The sequence below is a fragment of the Pyrgilauda ruficollis genome, unplaced genomic scaffold (genome assembly GCF_017590135.1).
Source record: "Pyrgilauda ruficollis isolate IOZ18807 unplaced genomic scaffold, ASM1759013v1 scaffold56, whole genome shotgun sequence".
Taxonomy (NCBI): Eukaryota; Metazoa; Chordata; class Aves; order Passeriformes; family Passeridae; genus Pyrgilauda; species Pyrgilauda ruficollis.
Window position 1 is genome coordinate 4,757,829 of NW_024527266.1, and position 21,709 is coordinate 4,779,537.

A 21,709-nucleotide genomic window follows, 5' to 3' on the forward strand; every position below is an offset into this window, starting at 1 on the left:
CATTACTCCTCGCCCTATTCCCCCATGGAATCAGCAAAGGATTCTGCCCTTGTGCCACTGCCCTACACCCCGACTAGAGAAAGTCTCAGGCCAATTTAGGGCACGGCCTCTGCCCGCAGAGGTGGCTCCCCTGAGCACGGTGACACAAGCACAAGGGAAAACAGAAAGGAAAGATCTTTTGACACAGTGTGCTGATAGAAATGAGCCCCTTAGAAAGCACATGGGTTTGTGATGGCCGGCTGTGAGCCCGGAGGGAATGGGGCAGTAAGGTGGGTTTGTGGCATGTGCCTCCTGTTCTCTCCGACTGCGCCGGCGGTGACTGTAGTACCCAGGGGTGCTCGGGCAGGCGGGAAGAGCGGCTGCAGGGCACCAGTGAGACTTGGGGTGACAGGGGAGAGGTTTCACCCATTGTGAGGGACCCTGTCTGCATCCCTGCCTGCAGTGCACACCCCATCCTGCTGTCCCTACAGCCCGTGGGGCTGCCCCACTGCGTCCGGCTGTGCCACCGATGTGCGTCACTTTGCGCAACCGGAGCGATGCAGCCCCCCGGGGCCCACCCTCGTCACCTCCGGCCCCCCGTACAGACTTTCTCCTTTAAGCCTAGCTAGCTCAGAAATGACCAGGCTGATCCCTCCCACCTGCCCGCTCCCCCTGGCCCGGCCCTGACGTCAGGGGAAGGCGTGCGGATGCGTGTGTGTGTTCGAGGCGCACATCAGCCATCCGCTCATCAGACACCGCACATCCATCAGCCGGCGGGCAGCCAGCCCTGACAGCCCCCCGCAGCCGGGCTGCAGGCGACACCGCTGCTCCTCGCAAGGGAGCGGAGGAGCGTCCGGCCCCTCCGAGCACCGATGCTCTGCGGAGCGCAGCGCCAGGGAGCCCTTCGCTGCTAGGGAGGTGAGTAAGGGGAGGCACAATGGCCATGCAGCGCGCCAGGGCTGTTGTAGATGGAGATTAAACTTCACGGACCACCTTTTTCTTTGAAACCTGCTTTTTCCTTTTGGAGAGGTGCGAGGGTGAAGCGTGACTTCCCTCCTCCGGTTTGGTTATTCCCCACCAGCCTCAGGAACAATAACTCCCCTGGGGGTGGCGGCGGCAATGTTGCACGTCGGCTTTGGCTTGGGGGCAAATAATCCCGGGTTTTGCCACGGAGGGCTGAGCTCAGCTGGGATCCAGCTCCCGGATTGCCGGGTGAGCGGGAGGCAATTTGTGAAAAATCTGACTTATTAAAGTAGGCTGATAGTGATGGGGGCTGGAATTGGGATTTCTTTGGACTGGCTGCACTATTCCTGCAGATGGCAAGTTAGATCCACAAAGGAGGAAGGAAGGACACAGACGAAGATGTCTGTGCCATGTCTTTGAACAGATACTATGCTAATTAAAAAAAAATAAATCTCAAGAAAGTAAATAAATCTCACAAATTTGGTGTTTGGGAATGATGATTATGCATACATGCTTAAAAGGTAAATCAAGCCTCCATGATGGTTTCTCCCTTTGCTTGTCCTTTGCATTTGTCAGCCTGCTTGCTTTTCCTCATGGCCTCTCTGAGAACTGGGCAGCCCAGCACGGACTAAGGGAGCTTTTAATAATCAGTCCATAAAGGTGACATTCATATTTTAGCGCTAAGCAGGCTGTATCGTAGGCGAGACTATCTCAGCAAAGATCCCTGGAGTTGGGAGTGTGATTGGCTTAGCTGGGGAGGGGATGTTGTCAGTGTGCATTGCCCAAAAACCGCCTAGTTTTATTTTTCCTATAGTAATTTGTCTCGTCAAAGGGTTTGTAATAGGCAGGGTAGGTGAAAAAATGGCTTTGCTTGGTATTTAACTCTTAACATGATCTGGTGACCAAAAACGGGAGAGGGGGGAGCTGAGAGGCTTTCATTAGCATCAGACAGAGACAGCATTTATAAAAATCTGCCAGACACCAAGGCTGTGAGCCTTCTCCGAGGAAGGAAGGATGGAGAAACACAGCCCAGCCAGCGTTGCAGTGGCCCTGCTCTGCTCTCGGAAACCCCTGCCTGGAGCCATCGTGGTTCCCCAGCCGGTTCCTGCCCTTCATGGCAGCCCCCCTGGGATGGCTGCTGGCCACCGTGTTGTTGTCGGGTCCCTTGGCAGGTGAATATGTCCAGCAGCTGAAAAATGGGATTTTTGTTTTTGCATTGAGCTCTGGGGACACGCTCATGCGTCTGGAGGGGTGTAGCTCTTCTCTGTTTCAGCCTGTGTCTAGACAAGCTGAGTCTGGGGGGGCATCAGCCTCCCCGAGAATGGCAGCGGGCCAGAGCATTGCTTTCTGTGCTCCACGGGTGAGGAGATGGCTGCTGGCAGCTGTCTGTGGGGATGGGGTGTCTTTTTGCCATACAGAGACCTTTTCTTCTACTGGGGTGGGTTTAGAGGGGGTAGCAAACCTGACTCTTGAACTGGGCCCTTGGCAGTTGCAAGGGATGGAGAAAACGTCATGGAGAGTGGCATGGAAGAGCCCGTGCAGGAGATTGCTGCAAAAGGTAGCAGAGGGAAAATAACCTCCAGCTCCTTGGCTGGGGCCGGGGTACCAGTGGCACTCGGGAGAGCCGAGTGTGGTGTCAGGCAGCATCCGAGCTGGGGATTTACAAAGAGAAGCGGCGCCGTGAAAGGGAACTACCCACAAAGGCGACGGCCTGGCTGGCCGAAGGGCCACGTCCAGAGCCGGAGCGTGAGGGCCGCCAGCAAAGCGGCCACCCATCCGCCAATCCATCCTGGGCATGCCGGGGGCTCAGCGCACGGGAAGGAGCACAAAGAAACGCCGCACGGGAGGGCCGGCTCACCGAGGGCGATTAAGCTAATTAAATATGTATTCCCCCGCCCGGGCGAGGGAGCGTGAGGGGTTTTTTTTTCCGCTGCCACTAATGAACGGGGAGTGGCAGACAGAGGCTGCTGCCTCTTCAAAAGGCTCTTTCCCCTCTTCCAGGGGGCCTTGAAAGGCTGTTTAGTTAAACAAGGTCACAGCCAGCACCCAAGTCAATGTGTTTGGCTTTAAAGAAGGGGAGGGAGACAGTGATTTTATTTGATAAACCGCAGACCTTTCAGTCGCTGCTGATGAATGGGGGACTTGGATCTCGAGATAAAAGCTGATGTGTCTACTGCCTGTCTGCCTTAATTGGCCTGGGTTTCCTGCCTCCACCTGCAAAGGCTCCTGACTGTCAGCTCCGCTTGCTCAGGAGCCTGCCCTCCCAAAAATATAAAAGCAAAGCTGGCTTCTGCTGCCAAAGAAGACCCTGTCACCAGAGGGCTCTGGCGTTTGGCTTTGAGATGGTTTTTTTTGGGAGGAGAGAAGGTGGACAGGGAAGGAGGTGTTTTTTATAAAGAGCATCCTTTCAGGAAGCCCTGGGCTTGCAGCCACTTTCCTCCTTGGCTCGGAGGACTGTCACCCCGGGAGACCCTCTGAGCAAAGCCACCAAGAGGAGACAGGGAGGAGCGAGGTGGAGGTCCAGCAGTGGCGGTGGAGGGTGTTTACTCTGGAAAGGCTTCCCATGCCCCGCGGCAGAGCCGGGCTGCAGCAGTCTCTCCGCTTGCTTCCTCAAGTGACCCGGATTTCATCCGTCCATGCGCTGTATACGTGCGTGGGGTGGACATAGTGTCGTGGGGAGGTGTCAGCCAGGCCGGGAGAGACCTGAGGTGGGGAGAGATGCTCTCGTCCTCAGCAGAGATTACTGTGACCACAGGAGATTGAGGAGAGGGTGAAAATGCCTCTTGTGCCGAGGTACTCCCTCCTCGTCCCCTGCTGGGGCTGCATTGTGGAGAGATGGTTGGGGAGAGGATGGTGGGGTGGAGAGCAGGGAGGGAAGGAGGACAGTAGAGGTTTTCCCTGATCTGATTTTGGGCTGGGAGGAGAGGAGACACTGGTGAAGATATCCTTGTGTTCCCGCTCTTCTTTCAGCCTGCTGTTGCCCTGAGTTTAGTTTCCTCAGTCCCTTTGTTTGCAGCAGGGATTTAAAAGAAATGGGAGGTAGGACACAGCCCTGGAGACCCCCATGTGCCAAAGCTCCTACGCAGCCTCAGCTTCACCAGCACTGCCAAAGCCAGGAATTCAGCTGCTGGGCACCAAGGCTGACCAGCAAATCTGGGATGCTTGATCCAGGTGCTGAAGAGGGGCTGAGCGAGACAGCCTCGGCCTGGCTCCAGGACAGGGATCTCTGCTCCAGCCCCTGCTCCACGCAGGAGATAGAGCAGGCAGCTCCGTGAAATGTCCAGGCAGTGCATCCACCAAGGATGGGCATCCTACAGCCTTGCTGTGCCCTGTGCCTGTGTTTATCCCAGTGAGCTGCCACACTACACCAGGGCCCCCTCCAACATCCCCATGGGACATCCGGAGAGCCCTCAGGGTGCCTGTGGGGGATTGCACTTCACTTGTTCTCCCACAAGGAGCAAGCTCAGCTCCTGGGGGCGAACAGCAGCCCAGGAGGGCACCCTCTGCTGCTGCCCTCAGCTCTCAGGAGCAGACTGTCTGCCTCCTCAGCAGTGCCTCTGCCTCAGCATGTTCCCGTTCTTCCCCACCACTCATTCCCCAAAAGAGGGAGCCTTCCAGGGCACCTGGGCCTGGGCTGGTCCCTGGGTGAACCCGGGGCACCCCCCTTTGTGGTTGCCACTTCACCAGCGCACACCGTTTTGTCCGTGCAAACTCCCCCTCCTGCACACCCCCTTGCTTCTTGTTTTAATTTTGCCTCTGGGAAACTTCCATTTTTCCAGCCCCTTGTGGATTCCAACCAACTCCCTCAGCATACTAATAGTTTGCTCCAAGCATCCTTATTCGGGTTAAATACCCTCCATTGTCCCTAAACTGGTGGGGGAACAGAAAGGCCTCCTCTGTCAGAGAAAGCCGCACAGAGGAGGTGCACCACTGTGGTGAGGCCATTTTCATAGTGACAGCTTCATGATGTGGCAGACAACTGAGGGCCATTTCCCTCAAATCATCCCACTCCTCCAATCCTGACACCTCCTGGGAAGGTGACAAACCCTACAGAAATATATGGGGATCACATCACTTTTTGGTGCCCTGAAGTGGCCAGGCTGCTCACCAGCCCAGGCAGGGCAGGCAAGTGGGGGCACAGATGGGAGCTGGGAAGCAGTTCGGTGTCTGGTCTGGCTTTGGGGTGTCTCGTTTGGCTGCTCCCTGAGCCTCGCTGAGCTCCTTAGGCATGGAGGAAGGAGATCTGAGCCTGAGCCTGGGAATGGGAGAAGGAGATGCTGAGCCAGGGCTTGGGGGAAATAGATGCTGAACTGGGCATGGAAGCAGGAGCTGAGCAGCCCCTGTGTGGGGTGGGATGGGGGCAAAGGCAGATGTGCATGCTCCAGTTGCTGCATGGAAGAGAGCAGCCACTGAAGCACAGGAGGGGTTGGTGTGGGGGTGGGTGGGGAGCCAGCAAAGATGGTTTGTAGGGGTTTGCAGCCACAACTGGAAGTTGTCTCAGAGGGCAGGAGGAACGTGGTGGCTTGTGCCTTGGAATCCGACTCTAGTGTGGCCTTTACTGCCTGGGCCTGGGGGTGAAGCTCTGCAGGGCTGAGAGGGGGTAGCTGTTTGGAGGCTGGCTCAGGCCCGTGTGGGCAGCATCCCATGGCAGAATCCAAGCTGGACTGGCAGCTGTGGGGGCCCAGTGGCAGGCACAGCCCCTGGCAGAAGAAGAAGGTGGAGGTGGGTGAGGGGAACAGGAATTGCCTGGTGCCTCCTTGACACTTCAGTGCTCTAGAAATCTTTTCCCATGTCCTTGGTGCCTGCTAATTTCAGAGTGGAGGTGACCCCCTTTTGTGCATCCCCCCAGGGCCTTCGTGTCTCAAAAGGCCACAGTGAGTCAGAAAAGAAATTAAATATTCTCTCTGTTTTCTGGTGTGTGCAGGTGTTGTTCTAAAAGATGCTGCATGCCCCAGTGGGGTGGAAAAGGGCTGATGGGGGTGCTGGGGAAGGGGATGGAATCCGTGGAATATTGGGCTCCTCATCTCCAAGTGATGGAAACTCCTGAGGAGCAATGGAAATGGGTGAGCCCCCACCCAGTGCACCCAAAGAGGGGTGCCCTCAAGCAGCCCCTGGCGTGTGGCACCCTGGGACAAAAGCACCAGCGTCAGATGCAGCAAATTATTGGAATAAAAATCAACAGAGCAAGGCCTTTCTCAGCAAGCAGCTGCAGGGCTGATCACACATCAGAGCATCTGGGAGTCTTAAAAATGCACAACCCCTCCAATTTCATGCTGGGTGCTTCAGTAAGGACAAGAGTGCCCACAATTGCGATTGCTCCATCTGCAGGGTTTCTGCCCCTTAGGGCTTTAACTGCTTGCAAATGGCATGAAGCCTTCAGAAACTGGAGCCTGATGATGGCAGGAGGTTGTGCTTGTGTAGTGGCTGGACTGAGGTGCCTGAGGGACATGAGGGCTGCTGGCAGCCTCACTACAGTCTCCTGGTGTCCCTTCTTTCTGTAGGACTGTGCCTGGATGGGCAGCAGCTGCTGGCTGGGGTTGGGGTTGTGTCCTAAATCCTGTGGGGCTGAAGCAACCTCCTGTGCTGAGAAGACCTCAGACCCCTGACCTTGACGTACTGACCTGTTGTCTCAGCCTTTTTTCTTCACTTTTTAAATTACCAATCCCAGGATGGGGGAAATTCTCAGAGCCTGGGACTGGAGGCCCAGGCATGCTGGCACTGCATGGGCATCCTTCCCAAAATGGTCCCTGCCTTTGGCAGCCCAAGCTCCACTGCTTCTTTTCCCAGGGTGTGCTTTTTAGTGACTTCATCTCAAATATGTGGGATTATCCTGGCAACTGAAAGGTTGGACAAACCAAGTTCTTCCCTTGGGATTGATTTTCTGGAATGTCCCAGGTGACTCCAAGCTGGGACAGGCTTCCTGGGGCAATTCCCAGTGCTGGAGGTTGGTGTCCAACCAGGCTGAAGGCTGGCAGCATGTGGGAGCTCCCTGCTCCCACAAATGGCTGAGAGCCGAGGGACAATTCCTGACAGAAAATTGTGCCAAAAACCTCACAGAAGGTCCTGTAATCCCCAGCCCCTTTTGCTCCCCAGGTCACCAGCAGTAGGCCCACACGCCTGGGCATCCTTTCTCCTGCTGCCCACCCGCCCAGTCCCAAAACGGAGGAGCCCACCGACCCCACCATGTCATCGGAGCCCAGCGCCCCGCCGGCAGTGCCACCCCTGCACTCCCCCAAGTCGCCGGTGTGGCCCACCTTCCCCTTCCAGCGGGAGGGCAGCCGCATCTGGGAGCGGGGCAACCTCCTGCTTCGGGACCTGCCCAGCCCCCTCCCCACCAAGAGGACCAGGACCTACTCGGCGTAAGTACCTGCTGGGTTTGGGACTGTCCAGTGGAGCCGTGGTCACCTGCAGTGCCTGCAGAGCCCTTTGCACCTGGTGCACTTTGCCACCGCGGTGCCCAGCACCGCTGCAGCCCTGCCCAGAGTGCTGTGGGTGGGTGCCACGCACTCGGCTGGAACTGTCGTGTTCGTAGCAAAAATCCCTCCCTGTGCCTCCACCTGGGCAAGTGCCACCAGTGAAAAATCTTCCCTTTCCTCCTGTAGGACAGCGCGTGCCTCTGCTGGCCCCATCTTCAAGGGTGTCTGCAAGCAGTTCTCTCGCTCCCAGGGCCACGGGTTTATCACCCCAGAGAATGGCACCGAGGACATTTTCGTGCATGTGTCTGAGTAAGTCCCAGGGCTGTGCGGTGCTGGAAGGCCCCAAGGAAGCCATGCCATCAGCATGGAGCTGGAGACTTGTGGGCTGGGGTGTGGATATCTCCATGGGGTGGACATGGGTCTCTGCTTGTCCTGTACCCTCCATCACCAGTGGGTTTTCTTTTCCAAGGCACAGCTGGTGGGTCAGGTGCCTTCCTTTGTTTTGGGTGGTCTGGGGCAGGGGTCCATCTCTTGGCTGTGGCACCACCACCACCACCTCTCCTTTCCTCTCCTGCAGCATCGAGGGAGAGTATGTCCCAGTGGAGGGGGACGAGGTGACGTACAAGGTCTGCCCCATCCCTCCCAAGAACCAGAAGTTCCAGGCAGTGGAGGTGGTCCTCACCAACCTGGCGCCCCACACGAAGCACGAGACATGGTCTGGCCAGATCATCGGCTCCTAGGCGCCCAGGGGGGCCGCCAGCCACTCAGCCCCATGGAGCAAGCCTGCCCAGCCGCTCGCAAGGGGTGTGGGGGGAGCCGAGGCGGCGGCGGGGCCGGGGCTGCCCCCAAACATGCAGGCGTTTGCGTTCAGTGTCTTTTATAAGGTTACGGTTTCCTTTCTCTGTGTGTGTTTGTAAGTGTCTGTCGAGGGGGACGGGGGAAGTGGAGCCCTCCCTGACTGTCCCCCAGCTCCAGGGGCAGCACCGAGCCCCATGTTCCATTCCTTGCCCCTGAGGCCATGGGGAATAGAGGAACCAGTCCTAGCCCCAGCCCTCCAGCTCTACTGGGCTGAAGCAGGTGCTGAGAGCAGGAGGGGGTGGGGAGAGGCTGGGTGGCTCGGCTCACCCTCCTGAACTCCACTCTGGCAAGATGGGCACCCCACTCAGTCCACAGTGGGACAGCAGCAGTGGGCATGCCCTGGTGCAGGGACAAAACAGGGTGGTGTGAGGTGGCATATCACTGTGCGGGGTCTGGGGGCTGAGACCCATCCCCATCGCTGGCAGCTCACAGCACCCACCTGAGCCACATCCCTCCATCACAAGATCTCAGGTCAGCTGTGCCACGGGGAGGTGACTGGCTTACAGAAAGCAAAAATTTGGTTTTAAGAGGCAGACAGCTGCTGGCAGGGCACCCGGGGCATTCGGTGCTGCTGTGCCTGGGGTGCTGCACCTGGGCACGGGGCACTTGGCACCTCTGTGCTCCCCACTGCTGCTGGGCAGTAATGCACTTTTCTTGGCTCAGTGCTGATACGGTTTTGGGGAGACAGACACTTTCTCCTCCTTCTCTTGCCCTCCAGCCCCCTGGGGACCCCCTTCCCACGTATGTGTGTGTGTGTGCATGTCTGTAGCTTGCTGGGGCGGTGAGGGGCTGAGGGTCTGAGCAGCCTCGGCCATGGGGCGAGCACAGCCACCTCCTCCCCAGCCCCTCGGTGTAGGCAGGGTCTTGTATACAAAGCACAAACTTTGGTTTTGGTCTTTTCTGCCATACCCTGGCCAGGTGGGCTCCCACAGCCCCAGGGAGCAACGGGGCAGAGGGCACTGGGACACGGACAACATGCACTGGGCTGGTCTTGAGCTCACCCCAGGGAAACAATGCCGATGCTCCAGGAATTACCAGCATCTTAAGGGGTTCACAGCAGGCTGGGGACAGTGGGGTGCCAGCAGGTCCTCCCCAGCAGGGCAGGAGGGGACAGGCAGCTCCGTGGAGCTGCTGGCACTGCTGGTGCTCAGCATGGATGGAGCAGGGTGTTTGCCACCTTTTTTGCTGCTGCTGTTGGCGACAGGGCTAAGTGGGGAAGAGGAGCAGAGCAAGGCTGGTGCCACGCAGGACAGCTGGGCCCTGCGGATTCAGGAGGACCACGCTGGTGTGGGGATTGCCCCAGGACCCTCCGGCCCATCTCACTGCCAACCCAAAGCCTGGCTCTCCCAGAGGCTGTGGCAACGGTGGCTCAGGCTCCAGGCATCCCCAGGACATGCAGTCAGCTTGGCCAAGGCAAACTGTTGGATTTTTTTTTTTTTAAATAAACTAAAACCCTAGACTTGTTGGTGTTTTTACAACTCTGGTGTGGTTCCCGCCTGTCTGACCATGTGTCAACCTTTGTAACATTGGCAATAAACCATTAAAAGTGACTTTCCCATGAGCCCTGCCCATCCTGGCTCTTTGTCCTGTGTGCATGTGTCACAGTGACTCTATTAGGTAAAGCACCTGGAGCACCCAGGAGTTTATCCAGACATCAGAAAGGACTCACCCACAGTATGTCACCGAGGGGGCTGGAGATGCTCCACACTGTGGGCCTGGGACAGGAGGCTGCTGCTCACCTGTGGTGACCAGGAGTGGGGCTGGTCCCCCATTGCTGTGGGGACTGTGAAGTGTGTCCTGCCTGTTGTCTGGCTGCCCTTCACCCAGCACAGCCCAGCACAAAGCACACACTGCATCCAGCTGCTGCGTGTTGTGGCTTTAATAGGATTGATTTTAATTTTTTAATATACACATCTATGTATTTAAATATATTTCTCATTTAACAGTTTCATCAGCCAGACAGGAGCTGCCCATCTCACACTGATACGGATCCAAACAGCAGGACAGTCCCAGGTAGGGCCTGCCACGTCTGCTTGCTCACACCCATGGGGAGAAACCCCAGTGATGCTGTGGGCACCCACCACGAGAGGAGCATCATGGCAAAGGGGCCTCAGGGACAGGCATGAAATGCCTTTCACTTCAAAGGTGCACGTCACCTCAGCCCCCAAGGCCACCACGGTGCCCCACGCCATCAGGGCCAGACCCTGCTCTTCACTCATCACTAAGCTCATCAGAAGTCCTGCTGGCTATGAACAGACTCACAGGAAAAATAAACTCCCCAAGACTCACACATATCCTGATCCACAGTGAAACAGAGAGGAAGGAATCACAAAACACAATTCCTCCATGAAGGTTGCAGTGGAGGGCCAAAACGTGTGACCTGTGAAAAGGGTATCCTGCACACAAGCTTCTCCAACAGGTCCTGTTGTCCCACAAAGAAATCTTCCCTGGGTAGAAAGAGGAATTTGTGGATTTGCTGGGGATTTCTGGATGCCAGGCAGACTGCTGTGCTCATGAAAATGTGCTGCAGTTAGGAGGTGCAGTCAGGTGGAGGAGACAGCACCCCACCAGCACTGGTCATGCAGTATCCCTGCTCCTGTGGCCAGGCAGCAGTGCCAAGGGCCACCAGGGACTTTGCCCATGGCAATGTGGGGATCCAGCCCTGCCCTGGGTCTAAAAGCACCAGTGTCTCTTGCCTGAGGAGGATGGTGGTGCCTTGGTAGGTGGTGGTAGGCAGCTGAGAAACTCCTCTCTGCAGTCCAGCTGCCAGTGGAAAATGGAGAGCCACAATGAGGAAACCAGAAACAGAAGAAAAAGGAGAGAGAAAACAGGACCAAGAGATGGGGCAGTGCCATAACCAGCAGGGATGAGGTAAGAAAGGTTCCTGGGAAACAATGGGGGATGGTTTGCAGAAACCTCCAACATTCTCCAGCTCCACAAACACCACATCTGCGTACCTTGGGGAGCTACAAGCAGGACATCTCCCTGGAGGGGATCCCTGAGCTCCTTTTGAGCACCAAGTTGTGACAAGTGTCACCATTGTGGCCACACACCACAATGCAACTGCCGGGAATAAAAGGACAATGTGAGGGACAAGGTCAAAGGATGAAGGAGAAATATGGGTTTGCAACCCACAAAGATCCAGGGAGAGGACATATGACAATTGCACTGGACATCCTGCCTCCCTAAAGGTGAGCTTGTGAACTGGGTGTGTGGGATGAGATGGGGGGAAGAGCAAGCTTGGAGGGCACTGCTGAGCAGGTACCTCCAGTAGCTCTATGAACCAGGTACGGCCGGTGTTGGCCCTGCTGAAAATGCCCCTGGCAGCAGGATGGAAAGCTGAGCACTGGGGAGGGAAGGGGACTTGGTCTGTTATGAATGCCCTGGGAAAGGTTTTATAAGGACACCTCTGGGAGCTGGACCTGTTTAGTCCAGAGAAGAGGAGACAGAGAGAGGATCTCATGAATGCTCAAAGGCAGATGCCAAGAGCATGTGCCAGATTCTCCTTGGCGGTGCCCACCAACAGGATGATGAGCAATGGCCATAAACTAAAACACAAGGCTCCACTTCAACATGAGGAAGAACTTTACATTGAGGGCGGCAGAGCACTGGAACAGGCTGCCCAGGGAGACTGGGGAGTCTCCCTTTCTGGAGACATTCAAAACCCACCCAGACACATTCCTGTCACCTGCTCAAGGTGACCCTGCCTTGGCAGGAGGGTTGGCTAGATGATTTCCAGAGGTCCCTTGCAACCCTAACAATTCTGTGATTCTGTGATGCTCAATAGATGCAGGAGTGGGAAGACCTCTGGAAATCCTTCTACCCCAAACTGTTCCATAGCATGAAGTGCCAGGATCCTCCAGCAGTGCCAAGCAAGGTCTGACTTGAAAATAGAGAATAGTATAGAAAATAAACCCTAGGTGTTTTTTGTAAGCTAAAGAGAATTGGTTTCTTTATGCACCTGAGCAAAGCTCAGAGCAGCAGCCCAGCCATGTTAAAACTATCATTCCCAGGTCATCTGCAGGGAGGGACTGGCACACTGTGGCACTGAGGGGAAGGACACGGTGACCTCTCCATTAGAAAGCACAACAGTGAAACAAGCTGGGAACTCAGCTACTCCTTCCTACCACAGGCTTGGAGCAAACAGCCTTCCTGGCCTCCTGCCTCAGAGCAGTTCTGCCAAGAGCCTCAGCAGCCCCAGCCTCTCTGGCCAAGGTGCAAGGGGCAGAGAAAGGTCAGCCACACATTCCCTCATGCACAAGTGTTACGAGAAAGTGAGTGGAAAAGGAGAAGACGAGAGGAGAGGGAGTGCAGGATGGACACACACTCACTCTTTTGCCCTTTCTGACCACAAAAGCCTCTGCATCACCGCCCAGCACACCTGAACTGTCAAGAGAGAAGTTTCTCTGGAGACAAGGAGGGTCTGGTGCCGTGACCCCCGGCCCCACACGGGGAGCGCTGAGGGGCTGCTCAGCCAAGGCCCCCTCCTGCCACCCACCCACACTCACGTGTTACATCCTGACCAGCTCTGTCAAGTGTTTTTTTGGTCTACCCTGAGCAGATTCCACAAATGAAGGTGCTTTTCCTGGTGGGGGGAGAGGGTGGGACCGGGGCAGGGCTGCAGGGAGCGGGCAGTCAGCACTCGTTTGCTCTTTCTGGAAAGAAGATTTCACGGCATCGCTGGACCGTGTCCTGCGGGGACTGGACACTGTGTCCTACAGTGCGGGGATCATCATAGATTTCATAATCGTTCCCTCCCTGCAGGGGAACAGAAAACAGGGACAGCATTAGCAGGGTCTTGCCGGAACAAAGTCATCCATGAATCCACATTTTGCTCTGTCGTGTGGGATGCTGGGCTGGGAGGCAGAGGCTGGGCAGGCAGGGGCAGGCAGGGCTTTGCTGGCCCACGGGGGCAGAAGAGGCTGGGCCGGGAGCTCTGCTCCGTCCCTCTTGCCTCCCTCTTCAGTGCCAGGGGAGGAGCATAGAAAAGATGGGGAAGGTCCCAGATCGGCAAAGCTTGCCCAGGAGCCTGGGTTAACCCCTTCCCTGCCTGTGGAGGGGCTAGCAGAAGGTGGGATGGGCATATCTGGGGAGCAGAGGCTGCCAACATCTGGGAAGAGCTGAGTGGATGACCAAGCTGATCCACAGCAGTAAGGAAGCTTCATCCTCCACTGCTCTAAAGGGAAGGTGAAGCTGATCCTGCTGTTGAGGAGTCCTCTCCCAAGTGCTGGGGGCTTGTGTTCTGGGTCATGCAGGCCACAGCAGTGGCTGCTGCCCTCCCGAGGGTGCTGGGGCAAGGGAAGCAATGCTGAGGTGGACCTGCTTCCCAGCACAGTGAATCCAAGGTGGTTTCCCCACGAGCCAGCAGAGCCATCATGAGAGCACACCCACAGCACAAGGCAGCATCCTCCCCCCTCACATCACTAAAGGTCTGTGTTGGCACCAGTGGGACCATGGGACCCACAGGACCCGTGATGGAGCAGCAGGAGAGAAAGCAGCCAGTGTGGGGTGAGTGGGGCATACTCACAGGGGTTGTCTCGTTCCCAAAGAAGTGGATGGTGTCAAATCTCTCATCGTCGAGCACATTGAGGCAGTAGCGCTTGTCCCAGCCCTCTGGGAACACGTCAAAGCTGATCATGCCACCTGCCAGGAGAAGGGAGGGCATCAGGCAACCTTGCTGGGAGCTGGCAGGGTGTCCCCCCACCCTGGGATGGGCAGGAGGATGGGAGGGGGCTGGATGTCTGGGGGGAGCCCCCACCTCAAACAGCAGCCACAAACTCCAGCTCTGCCTTGGTGTTTCTCTTGGCACATGGCTAGGATAGTGGCAGAGGCTGTTCCTATGACAACAGGCTGCAGTGACATCAGCATGGCTGGGGTGACATTAGCACAGCTTTCCTGCAGGCAAGCAGGAACCAGAGGGTTCTTCCCAAGAGAGGCATCTCTTGGTGGGGAGATTTTGGGTCATGCCTTGCAGATAGCACCAGCACGTTCTGTGTCCCAACAGGGGACAATGACCTTGGAGACTGGCACCAAACTCTCTCCTAGGCTCCTGCTAGACATCACTGGCCCTTTTAAAATCACTCTTCTGATGCTCCTTAACTGTGCAGGAACTGGGGTCTCCTGCATGCTGTCTCTGCACACTGATCAAGGACCAAGGACCTTGCCGTGGAGGTACCACCAACTCACTGACATAATCAGGGCACGACCCTGACCTGTGACTCTTGACACAAGAATTTAGTGAGGGTTGCCAACATCTGGAGAGGCACCAAGTCACATCTGACCAACACAGAGTGGCAAGGGAGCTTTCCCAGAGAACATGTGTATGGACATGGACACCCACAGCCACCCAGGGCTAACAAATGTCCCAGCCCTTGCTTTTAGAGCAGGCAGAGTTTAGCCCAGCACTGTGCTGCTTTTTGGGGGTGCTTGGAGGCAGCAGCTTCCCCATCCTCTCAAGTTCCCCACCGTGTCCACAGGCTGCAGAGAGACACTTGTCCCAGCACCACGACAGGAGACAAGCTCTTCCCAAAATAAAGCCTGCAGCTTAGGGCACATGCATGCTTGGGTCTCACTCAGAGCCAGAGGTACAGGGATTCGAGCTGGTTTGTGTGACATCCTGCCAGTCAGCTTGTCTTCTCCAGGCAACCGACTGGAGCATCCACAAGAAATCCTGGAATTTCACACTCTCTTTCTTAAATGATAACCCCACCTCTCTAAGGAAGAGGGTGACTAGACAGATAATCACAGGGTCAGTTCCTGCTGAAGAAGAGGCACTGACACCCCAGGTTGCTCAAACATGCAAGTCCTGATGCCATGCACCTCTCCTTCCTGGCTGTTTGGAGTGTCCCTGTTGGTTTGGGGATCCTGAACCAAGCCTCCTTGGAGCCTGAGAAGATGGAGCCTATATGTCCACCTTGCAGCAGAGAAACTGGACAGGGCACTGTGATAAGGATGGGAGCAAGTGCTCTGTGAGCCCAGGAGAGGCTTGCAGCAGGATCCAGCATCAGAGCAGGAGCTAAACTTGGTGACATCCTCTTTTTTTTGCATCCCAAGCCATTTACCTGTAAAAACCACTGCCTTTCACTGTATTCTAGCCCTCTAAACAGAGCTGGGCAGCAGGAAGGGGCTCCTGGTATCAGCTGGAGCAGGTAAGAAATCAAAGAGTGAAGGGGTGGTGTGAACCAGCCAGCACTGTTACTCCTCTAAGTACAGCAGGGGCCTGGGGGGCTGCAGGGAGACCTCCCACCACCTCTGGGCCTTGAATCCTCCACAGCCACAAGGCACATGGAGCCAGCCTGGCAGAAGAGCTGTGTTTCTGCATGCCCTTTATTCAGACACCTGACCTGAGACACCCCACATTTTCTTTGTGGAGGAGCGGGGGGCCCACAGCTCCCCTTCACATCTTTATACAACAGGTCTGGGCTCTTTGTGGCAGCTCCCCAAAGCCCGAGGGCACACAGCAGCAGGCACCTTGTCTTTCTCTGCTCTGACAAATGGTGCGTGCCAGTGCTGTGGGCAGCACAGGATGCCCCTGGCAGGATGCTGAAGGCAAGTGAAAGCTCTCAGAGAAAAACTCTTGGAGGATCAGAGGGCCTGGGGTGCCACCCACTGCCTCAGCCTCACCACCCCCTTGCCCTTGACCTTCCTGTGTCACACCCCTGCAGAGGATCCTCTCCCAGCATCACCCCCACAACTTACACACCCTCATTTTTCTCCCTATCCTGGCCAGATACCCAGGATTGCTCAAGCTCCTCCTTCAGCTCCGCACCTTTGGTAAGCTGGCTGTCAGACCATCCCAAGAAGTGGCCCTACAAAGGGAGCTGCAATCTCCCTACTCCTTGTCAGATCTCCCTTCAGGAAAAAAAATACTTCCCTTGCAGCTAACTGTCCCAAAAAAACCCCCGAGCCAAGACATGCATTAGTCTCCTGTCCCATTCCTAGAGAAGCCTGCATGTGCCTGGGGCTCTGCTGGCTGCCGTGCTGCTGAGGCTTGAGCCAGAACAGATCCATTGGGCAGCAGTGGGCTCCACTAGCTGAGATTAAGGCAGGGATAATGCCACAGGATGGAAACCTGGCTGGCTGGCCGATTCCCAGGGAGGGAAGTCTGCAGCATGGCTTACTCTCTGCATGGATGCAGACGTCACGCATGCAAACATGACTCCCCTGTGGCAGCTCTCCAGGACTAAAATCTGCTCTTCCCAGGGTTTCCAGACACTCAGAGGGAACAGTTGGGATTCCTGCTCCCTTTCACAGAATTTTATGGGAAACATGATAAAGGCAAAGCCAAGGAACCCTCCCTGCTCACCTCGAGAGAAACGCAAACCTTTGCCAGCAAATTCCCTCTGCAAGGCTGCCACAAACTTCTCCCGTATCCGCTCTTTCTGTGGAGGATCAGGGGAAAGGGAAGAAAAGAGGGTTTGAACAATTAGATGTTGACAGTCTCCCAGAAACCACCGTGACCTGTCTGCTGGGCAGCTCTGCTCCCTCCCCAGCTGCCTTGGGCCCCAGTGCCATGCCATTTAGCCAGCTGCCACCAGTCCTGCCCAGTGCCCAGGCAGGCCACCAGCTCACTCCACTGGGGAGGAGCAGATCCCAGATCTTCCTTGGCAATGAAATGCAACTGTTTCAGTTTCCCATAGCTCAGTTCATAACCCAAACCCTCCAGTTTTGCTTAAAAAGTCTTGCAAAGACCAGCTGATCCCTCAACCCCAAGATAGCTTCCCCCGGCAGAAACTGGATGAGCATGGGCCAAATCCTCTGGAGACCTGCCCAGCAGACCTGCCATGACCCTCCCAGTTTGGAAAGCCCATTAGTTCCAGCTCTGTTGGGGCTGGGGAAGTGGGAGAGAGAATACAGCTGCTGGGCCATCTTTGGGTACTGCAAATGAGGAAACACACTGTTAAAGAACTGCCTCATTCCCTGGGGCTCTCCCACAGCACAGGGAATCCTGCTGGCCACCCCCTTGTGTTGGTGGTCCCTAATGAAATCAAGTTTCTTCCACTCATTTTTGTCTTCCCTTGGGTTTCCTGGCTCCTAGTCCTGTCTCCCCCTTGTTGCATATGCACAGCTGAAGCTGGACCTCCCTTCTCCTTGGGAAGCGGGCGAGCACGTAAGACCTGAGATCTGGGGTCGTGCAAAACCAGCCAGGGGGAGGCTGAGCCCAGGTCTGGCCCTTGTACCTTGTCCAGCTCGGAGAACTCGATTCGCTCCTCTGGGGTGCAGCTGCGGCCAATGGGGGAGATGTTCAACATTCCATTGCGAAACTCAATGAAGGTCCCTCTGCGGGTGGGCAAAGGCACAAGGTTACTGGGGCAGGGAGAGAAAAACAACCTTTCCAGGAGAATGGCTGCTGAGCGAGGCTCTGCAGGAACGTGCAGGAGGGAAGGAGAGAAGCCATGCCCATTCCTGAGTGATTCACAACAGGCACAGGTCAGGCACCAACAACTGCTTAAGGTTCCAGGGAGCTCAAAGTTTTACAGAGAGATAAGAGAAATAAACAGTCCCTCCATGCCCTGGGGATAGGCTGGAAGCAACGAGCTTAGGGGAGATGACAGATAACATTTTCTAATGTTGTGATAACTGCAAAGACAGCTATTCCCTGGCCTGGACCAGCTGCCTGATGAGGCTGTGGCACCTCTACCCCACGAGGCTCTTAAGACATGCTGTGTGGGCTGGGTGAAGCTGGCAGTACCTTGGGGCACTGCGATGGCCCAGGTCAGTGTAACTCGCTGTTGACGTCAGGCAGCAGGCGGAGGAGCAATCAGTGCCTCCTCAAGGGACACAAATCAGGGTCTTTGTATCTCCCTCTTGACCCCTGCACCTTTGACTGCAGCTCTTATCTAAGCCTGCACAGACAGGATCCAGTTCCTGCTTGCCACCCTCACCTTGTGCTGGGGTCACTTCTCGGCCGCTTCCTCGGTGGGGTGGTTGAAAGCACTGAGCTGGCAGAAAACTGCTCCCTTCTTTTGTGCCTGGTAAAAACCCAGCTACTTCTGTTTGCTTATTGAGGGGTCAGACTGCTATACCAGTACTGGTAGGGCAGAAACAACAGGGGGTGGCAGCCCTGACAGTGTGAAAACAGATGGAAATTCTTGTGCTGGAGAGGAAGATCCCCTCCCCTGTCCAGCTGAGGACCCCTGAGCTCATTGTCCCTCCCAGCCCTGCCTGCTGTTTCTCTGTGATAAAGTGCTTACCACCCTGAGTCTGGAGGAAAAGCTCTCCCCCTCCTATCTCCTGACACAGTGAGGAACATCATGGAATGGACACACAGGCAGCCATGCCTGCAGCCCAGGAGCAGCATCTTTGTGGCACCAAGGGTTTGGTGGCTCACATCCCAGGTCAGGACTCAGGAATGTGGGTTAAAGTCCTTGCTTTGCTAGAAATCCCATAAGGCTAAATCCACAGAGCTACCTGGGAGCTGAAACTCCACCAAGGCTGTTGGGTAACCAGACAGCAATGAGGCAACCAAACAGCCCTGAGGGCTCTGGGTCCCAGCCTGTGCTTTTGGGGGCCTGTTCTGCCAGCAGTGCTGTTGCAAGGAGCCACCCTAGCCCCCCTCTCTGGTCCTTGTACTGCCACGTGGTGACTCATAACAAACAAATAATCTGGATGACAGTTTAGCAACTTTTATCAGATTAATTTCACCTGTTTGTGTTCACTGTACATACACAGGGGGAGAGCAGGAAAAAAATCAGCCATGGCAAGGGGAGGGCAGAGCTGCTGCCCCCAACAGCCCTGGGTGGCTCACATGTTCTTGAAACTGTGGTCTGAGCTGAGGTTTGACCCTGCAGCCAGGCTGGTTTAACTGCAGGCTGCATCTGAAAGAGGCCCTCCTGCTCCCCCCTTCCACCTTCATGCCATCAGTTCTCTCTGTCTCTTTCTGTGCTAACAGTGAGCTGATCCAGTGGAAGACTACCCTTTCTTGTCCTGGCAGTGGCCTGGCCTTCCTTCAGCAAAGGTGTACCAGCCTAGCTCACCCTCTGGCTGCTGGATCTCAAGGGGAAGAGCAGAGAGGAACACAGGGTAGGGAGCAGAGCAGGGTTAGAGCAACACTGGGTTAGAAACAGTGTGAAAACGTGTGCTCAGGGGCTGGACTTCCCATCTTAAGATCCATTGTTTGCCTGGTTGGAAACATATATTACCAGTGATGCCTGATGCCCTGACCAGTAACAAGCTGGCACCATTGTCCTAAATGAGATACACACGGTGGCTGCACCCTGCTTCCCAAGGAGGAAAATCCAAGGGGCAAAAGAGCAGGCATTATGCTAAAACACAGTGCAGACTGTTCAGAACAAACACATTCCATTCCTCCATTATTTGCCCAAGGTGCCCAGCTCAGGGAGACAGCAATCCTACACAGTGCCTCTGGGCGCTAAGATAAAACCTGGAGCAAGACAAGCTCTGTAGATCAGCTCTTTTTAGGAGAGATCTGGAGCTCAGCTCCATAGAAATCAGTGTCATGACTGCCACTCGTGTACGCTTGAGCTGTTACCGTTTCTTGGGCAGCTTCAGCAGCGCCATGTAGTTGAGACAGAAGTTGATCAGATCCTGCAGCAGCTCCTCCCCCAAGTGGTCCTGAATGGCCTGCAGAAAGAGAAGGGCAAGTGATGATGCTTGACTTCCCATGAAGCCCACCTGGAAGAGGTAGCAACTGGGGAGAAGAGGCTGCCCCTCTGCCTGGGTAGGGCAGGTGCTGCTCCCCACAGTGCACAGGGCAGGAGAGCCATGGCTGCAAAGGGAGCTGGACTCACCTGCTTGGAGACCAGCTGCCCGTTCTTGTACTGCACTGTGCCGTTCTCTGCGAAGACGTAGTCAAACTTATCAATGACTGAGAGGGGAGGGAAAAAAGAGGAAACATTACTACTGCCTGGGAAAAGGGGCAAAAAGGACTGGGATCAGGACTGAGTGAGCCATCTTCTTGTTTCCTTCCACAGCTCCTGTCCTCTGCAAAGGGCCACTGGCCATCCTACACTCCTCGCTTTCCGCGAAGTGGATGATTATCTTCTGCTCACGGCTGGGGAGGTGACGCATGCAGGGGGAAACGACCTGACTGAGGTCACGGGCTGAATCAGTTGCAGGACGAAGATAAAGGCTCACAAACGTTTGGCTTTCAACTACATTCGTGCTACTCCGCTCGCTGCTGTGCCCTCCCCACTGCCAGGCTGCTGGGGTGATGTGGTTACTGGTTATCTAACTCCAGCCCCCCCTCCAACCCAGACACGCAGCACTGGCGACTCAGCAATCAGCCTCAGCCGGGAATTTCTCGGCCTCCCTTCACTAACGAAGTGGAAGGCAGAGCTTGGAGCCCAGTGGCGCTTGTCATCCATGCCGGAGAACACGGTGGAGGAGGCACTCGCTGCCTCCTTGCCCTCCCACTCCTTCCTCTACCCGATGCCCCCGTTGGAAGGTGAGGAGGAACCTGCGGGGACCCCAGCACGGAGCAGCAGGGAGGCGAAAATTGCCGGCGGGGCGTGAAGCTGTCAGAGCTCTGAGGCAGCTTGTACGAAACGAGCCGGCAGCCCTGGACTGGAGCCGGCAGCATGGATTGGAGCATCCCTGCCTGCCCTCCACACACGGGGAGAGGGAGGCAAGCAGCAGCTCCCGCCTGGGCACGGCCAGCCTCTCCAAGGGCAGCCTCGGGGTTGGATTTAGGGCACAGCTGACCCCCGGGAGACCTCGTCCGCCGCGCTCACCTTCGTCCCCTTCCCCCAGCTGCTCGGCTATCTTGGCATAGTCGGAGCCTCCCACCACGCCGATGTGCACCCTCTCCCGCAGCTCCCGCAGGAACGCGTCCACCTCCGGCTCGATTTTCTGGCGGGGAAGCAGCGGGTGAGGCCGCAGCCGGCGGGACGAGCTCCGCCTCGCTGGCCGAGCCCCCCCGAGCCCCGCGCCCCCGCGCCTCGCTACCTGCCGGGCCGGCGTCAGGGTCCCGTCCACGTCGAAGAGACAGAGCACCCGGCCCCGCGCCGCCGCCATCCCGGCCGGGCTGTGCGGGCGGGGCGGGACCGCGGGAGCTGATGGCGGCTGCCCGCCCCCGGGGCCGCGCGGGCGGAACGTGCCGCGGGGCCGGCACCGCTCGCCCGCTCCCCCGCGGCTCCACGGCCCCTAAAGGATGCACTAAGGTGCGGTCTTGAACGGCGTCGGCTCCTTCCCTAAATCATTTCAGAGCCTGGAGTTTGGGGGAGGGTGCGCGTGTGGCGCTCTTCACATTCGCTGTTATTACTGCAGTGCCCCCGGAACCGAGGGGCTCTGGATTGTGCTGCCTCCTGAGTTCAGCTCCTCCGAGGGTTTCCGTGTCCTAGAGAAGGGGACAGGAGCAGCACGCACTTTCCTAGTCAGTGCCTCACCTTGCTTTTCCAATGGGATGCTGTTAATATTTTCACTGGGGAAATGAAAATACTCTCTGCACAAAGCCAGTAGCTTTTGCTTTGACCCGCCTACCATTTACCCCACGAGTCATTTAGGATTTAATTAGACCATCTGGTCAGACCATA

The 21,709-nt window shown here is 56.4% G+C and overlaps 2 protein-coding genes across 2 annotated transcripts; one reads left to right on the forward strand and one right to left on the reverse strand.

Moving 5' to 3' along the window:
* The first annotated feature begins 1,444 nt into the window (after positions 1-1,444).
* Positions 1,445-8,098, forward strand: CSDC2 (cold shock domain containing C2). Its single transcript, XM_041481640.1, is given in 5 exon segments — positions 1,445-1,564; positions 1,567-1,602; positions 7,036-7,301; positions 7,545-7,667; positions 7,936-8,098. Coding segments are annotated over 5 exon segments (708 nt in total).
* A 1,985-nt stretch (positions 8,099-10,083) lies between these two features.
* On the reverse strand, positions 10,084-21,333 carry PMM1 (phosphomannomutase 1). Its single transcript, XM_041481652.1, has 8 exons — positions 21,123-21,333; positions 20,909-21,026; positions 19,967-20,043; positions 19,708-19,799; positions 17,396-17,495; positions 16,522-16,597; positions 13,744-13,859; positions 10,084-12,974 (listed from the first exon to the last, which is right to left on the reverse strand). The coding sequence occupies exons 1-8, from the start codon at positions 21,189-21,191 to the stop codon at positions 12,852-12,854; spliced, it is 771 nt and encodes a 256-aa protein (XP_041337586.1). The 5' UTR covers positions 21,192-21,333; the 3' UTR covers positions 10,084-12,851.
* Positions 21,334-21,709: the final 376 nt, after the last annotated feature.

Coding starts and splice junctions, on each gene's coding strand:
- PMM1 (XM_041481652.1), bottom strand. CDS start 21,191: ATGGCGGCGGCGCGGGGCCGGGTGCTCTGTCTCTTCGACGTGGACGGG. Junction 19,800..19,966: donor GGCAGCTGGTCTCCAAGCAG/GTGAGTCCAGCT, acceptor CTCTTTCTGCAG/GCCATTCAGGACCACTTGGG. Junction 12,975..13,743: donor TTGGGAACGAGACAACCCCT/GTGAGTATGCCC, acceptor GTTCCCCTGCAG/GGAGGGAACGATTATGAAAT.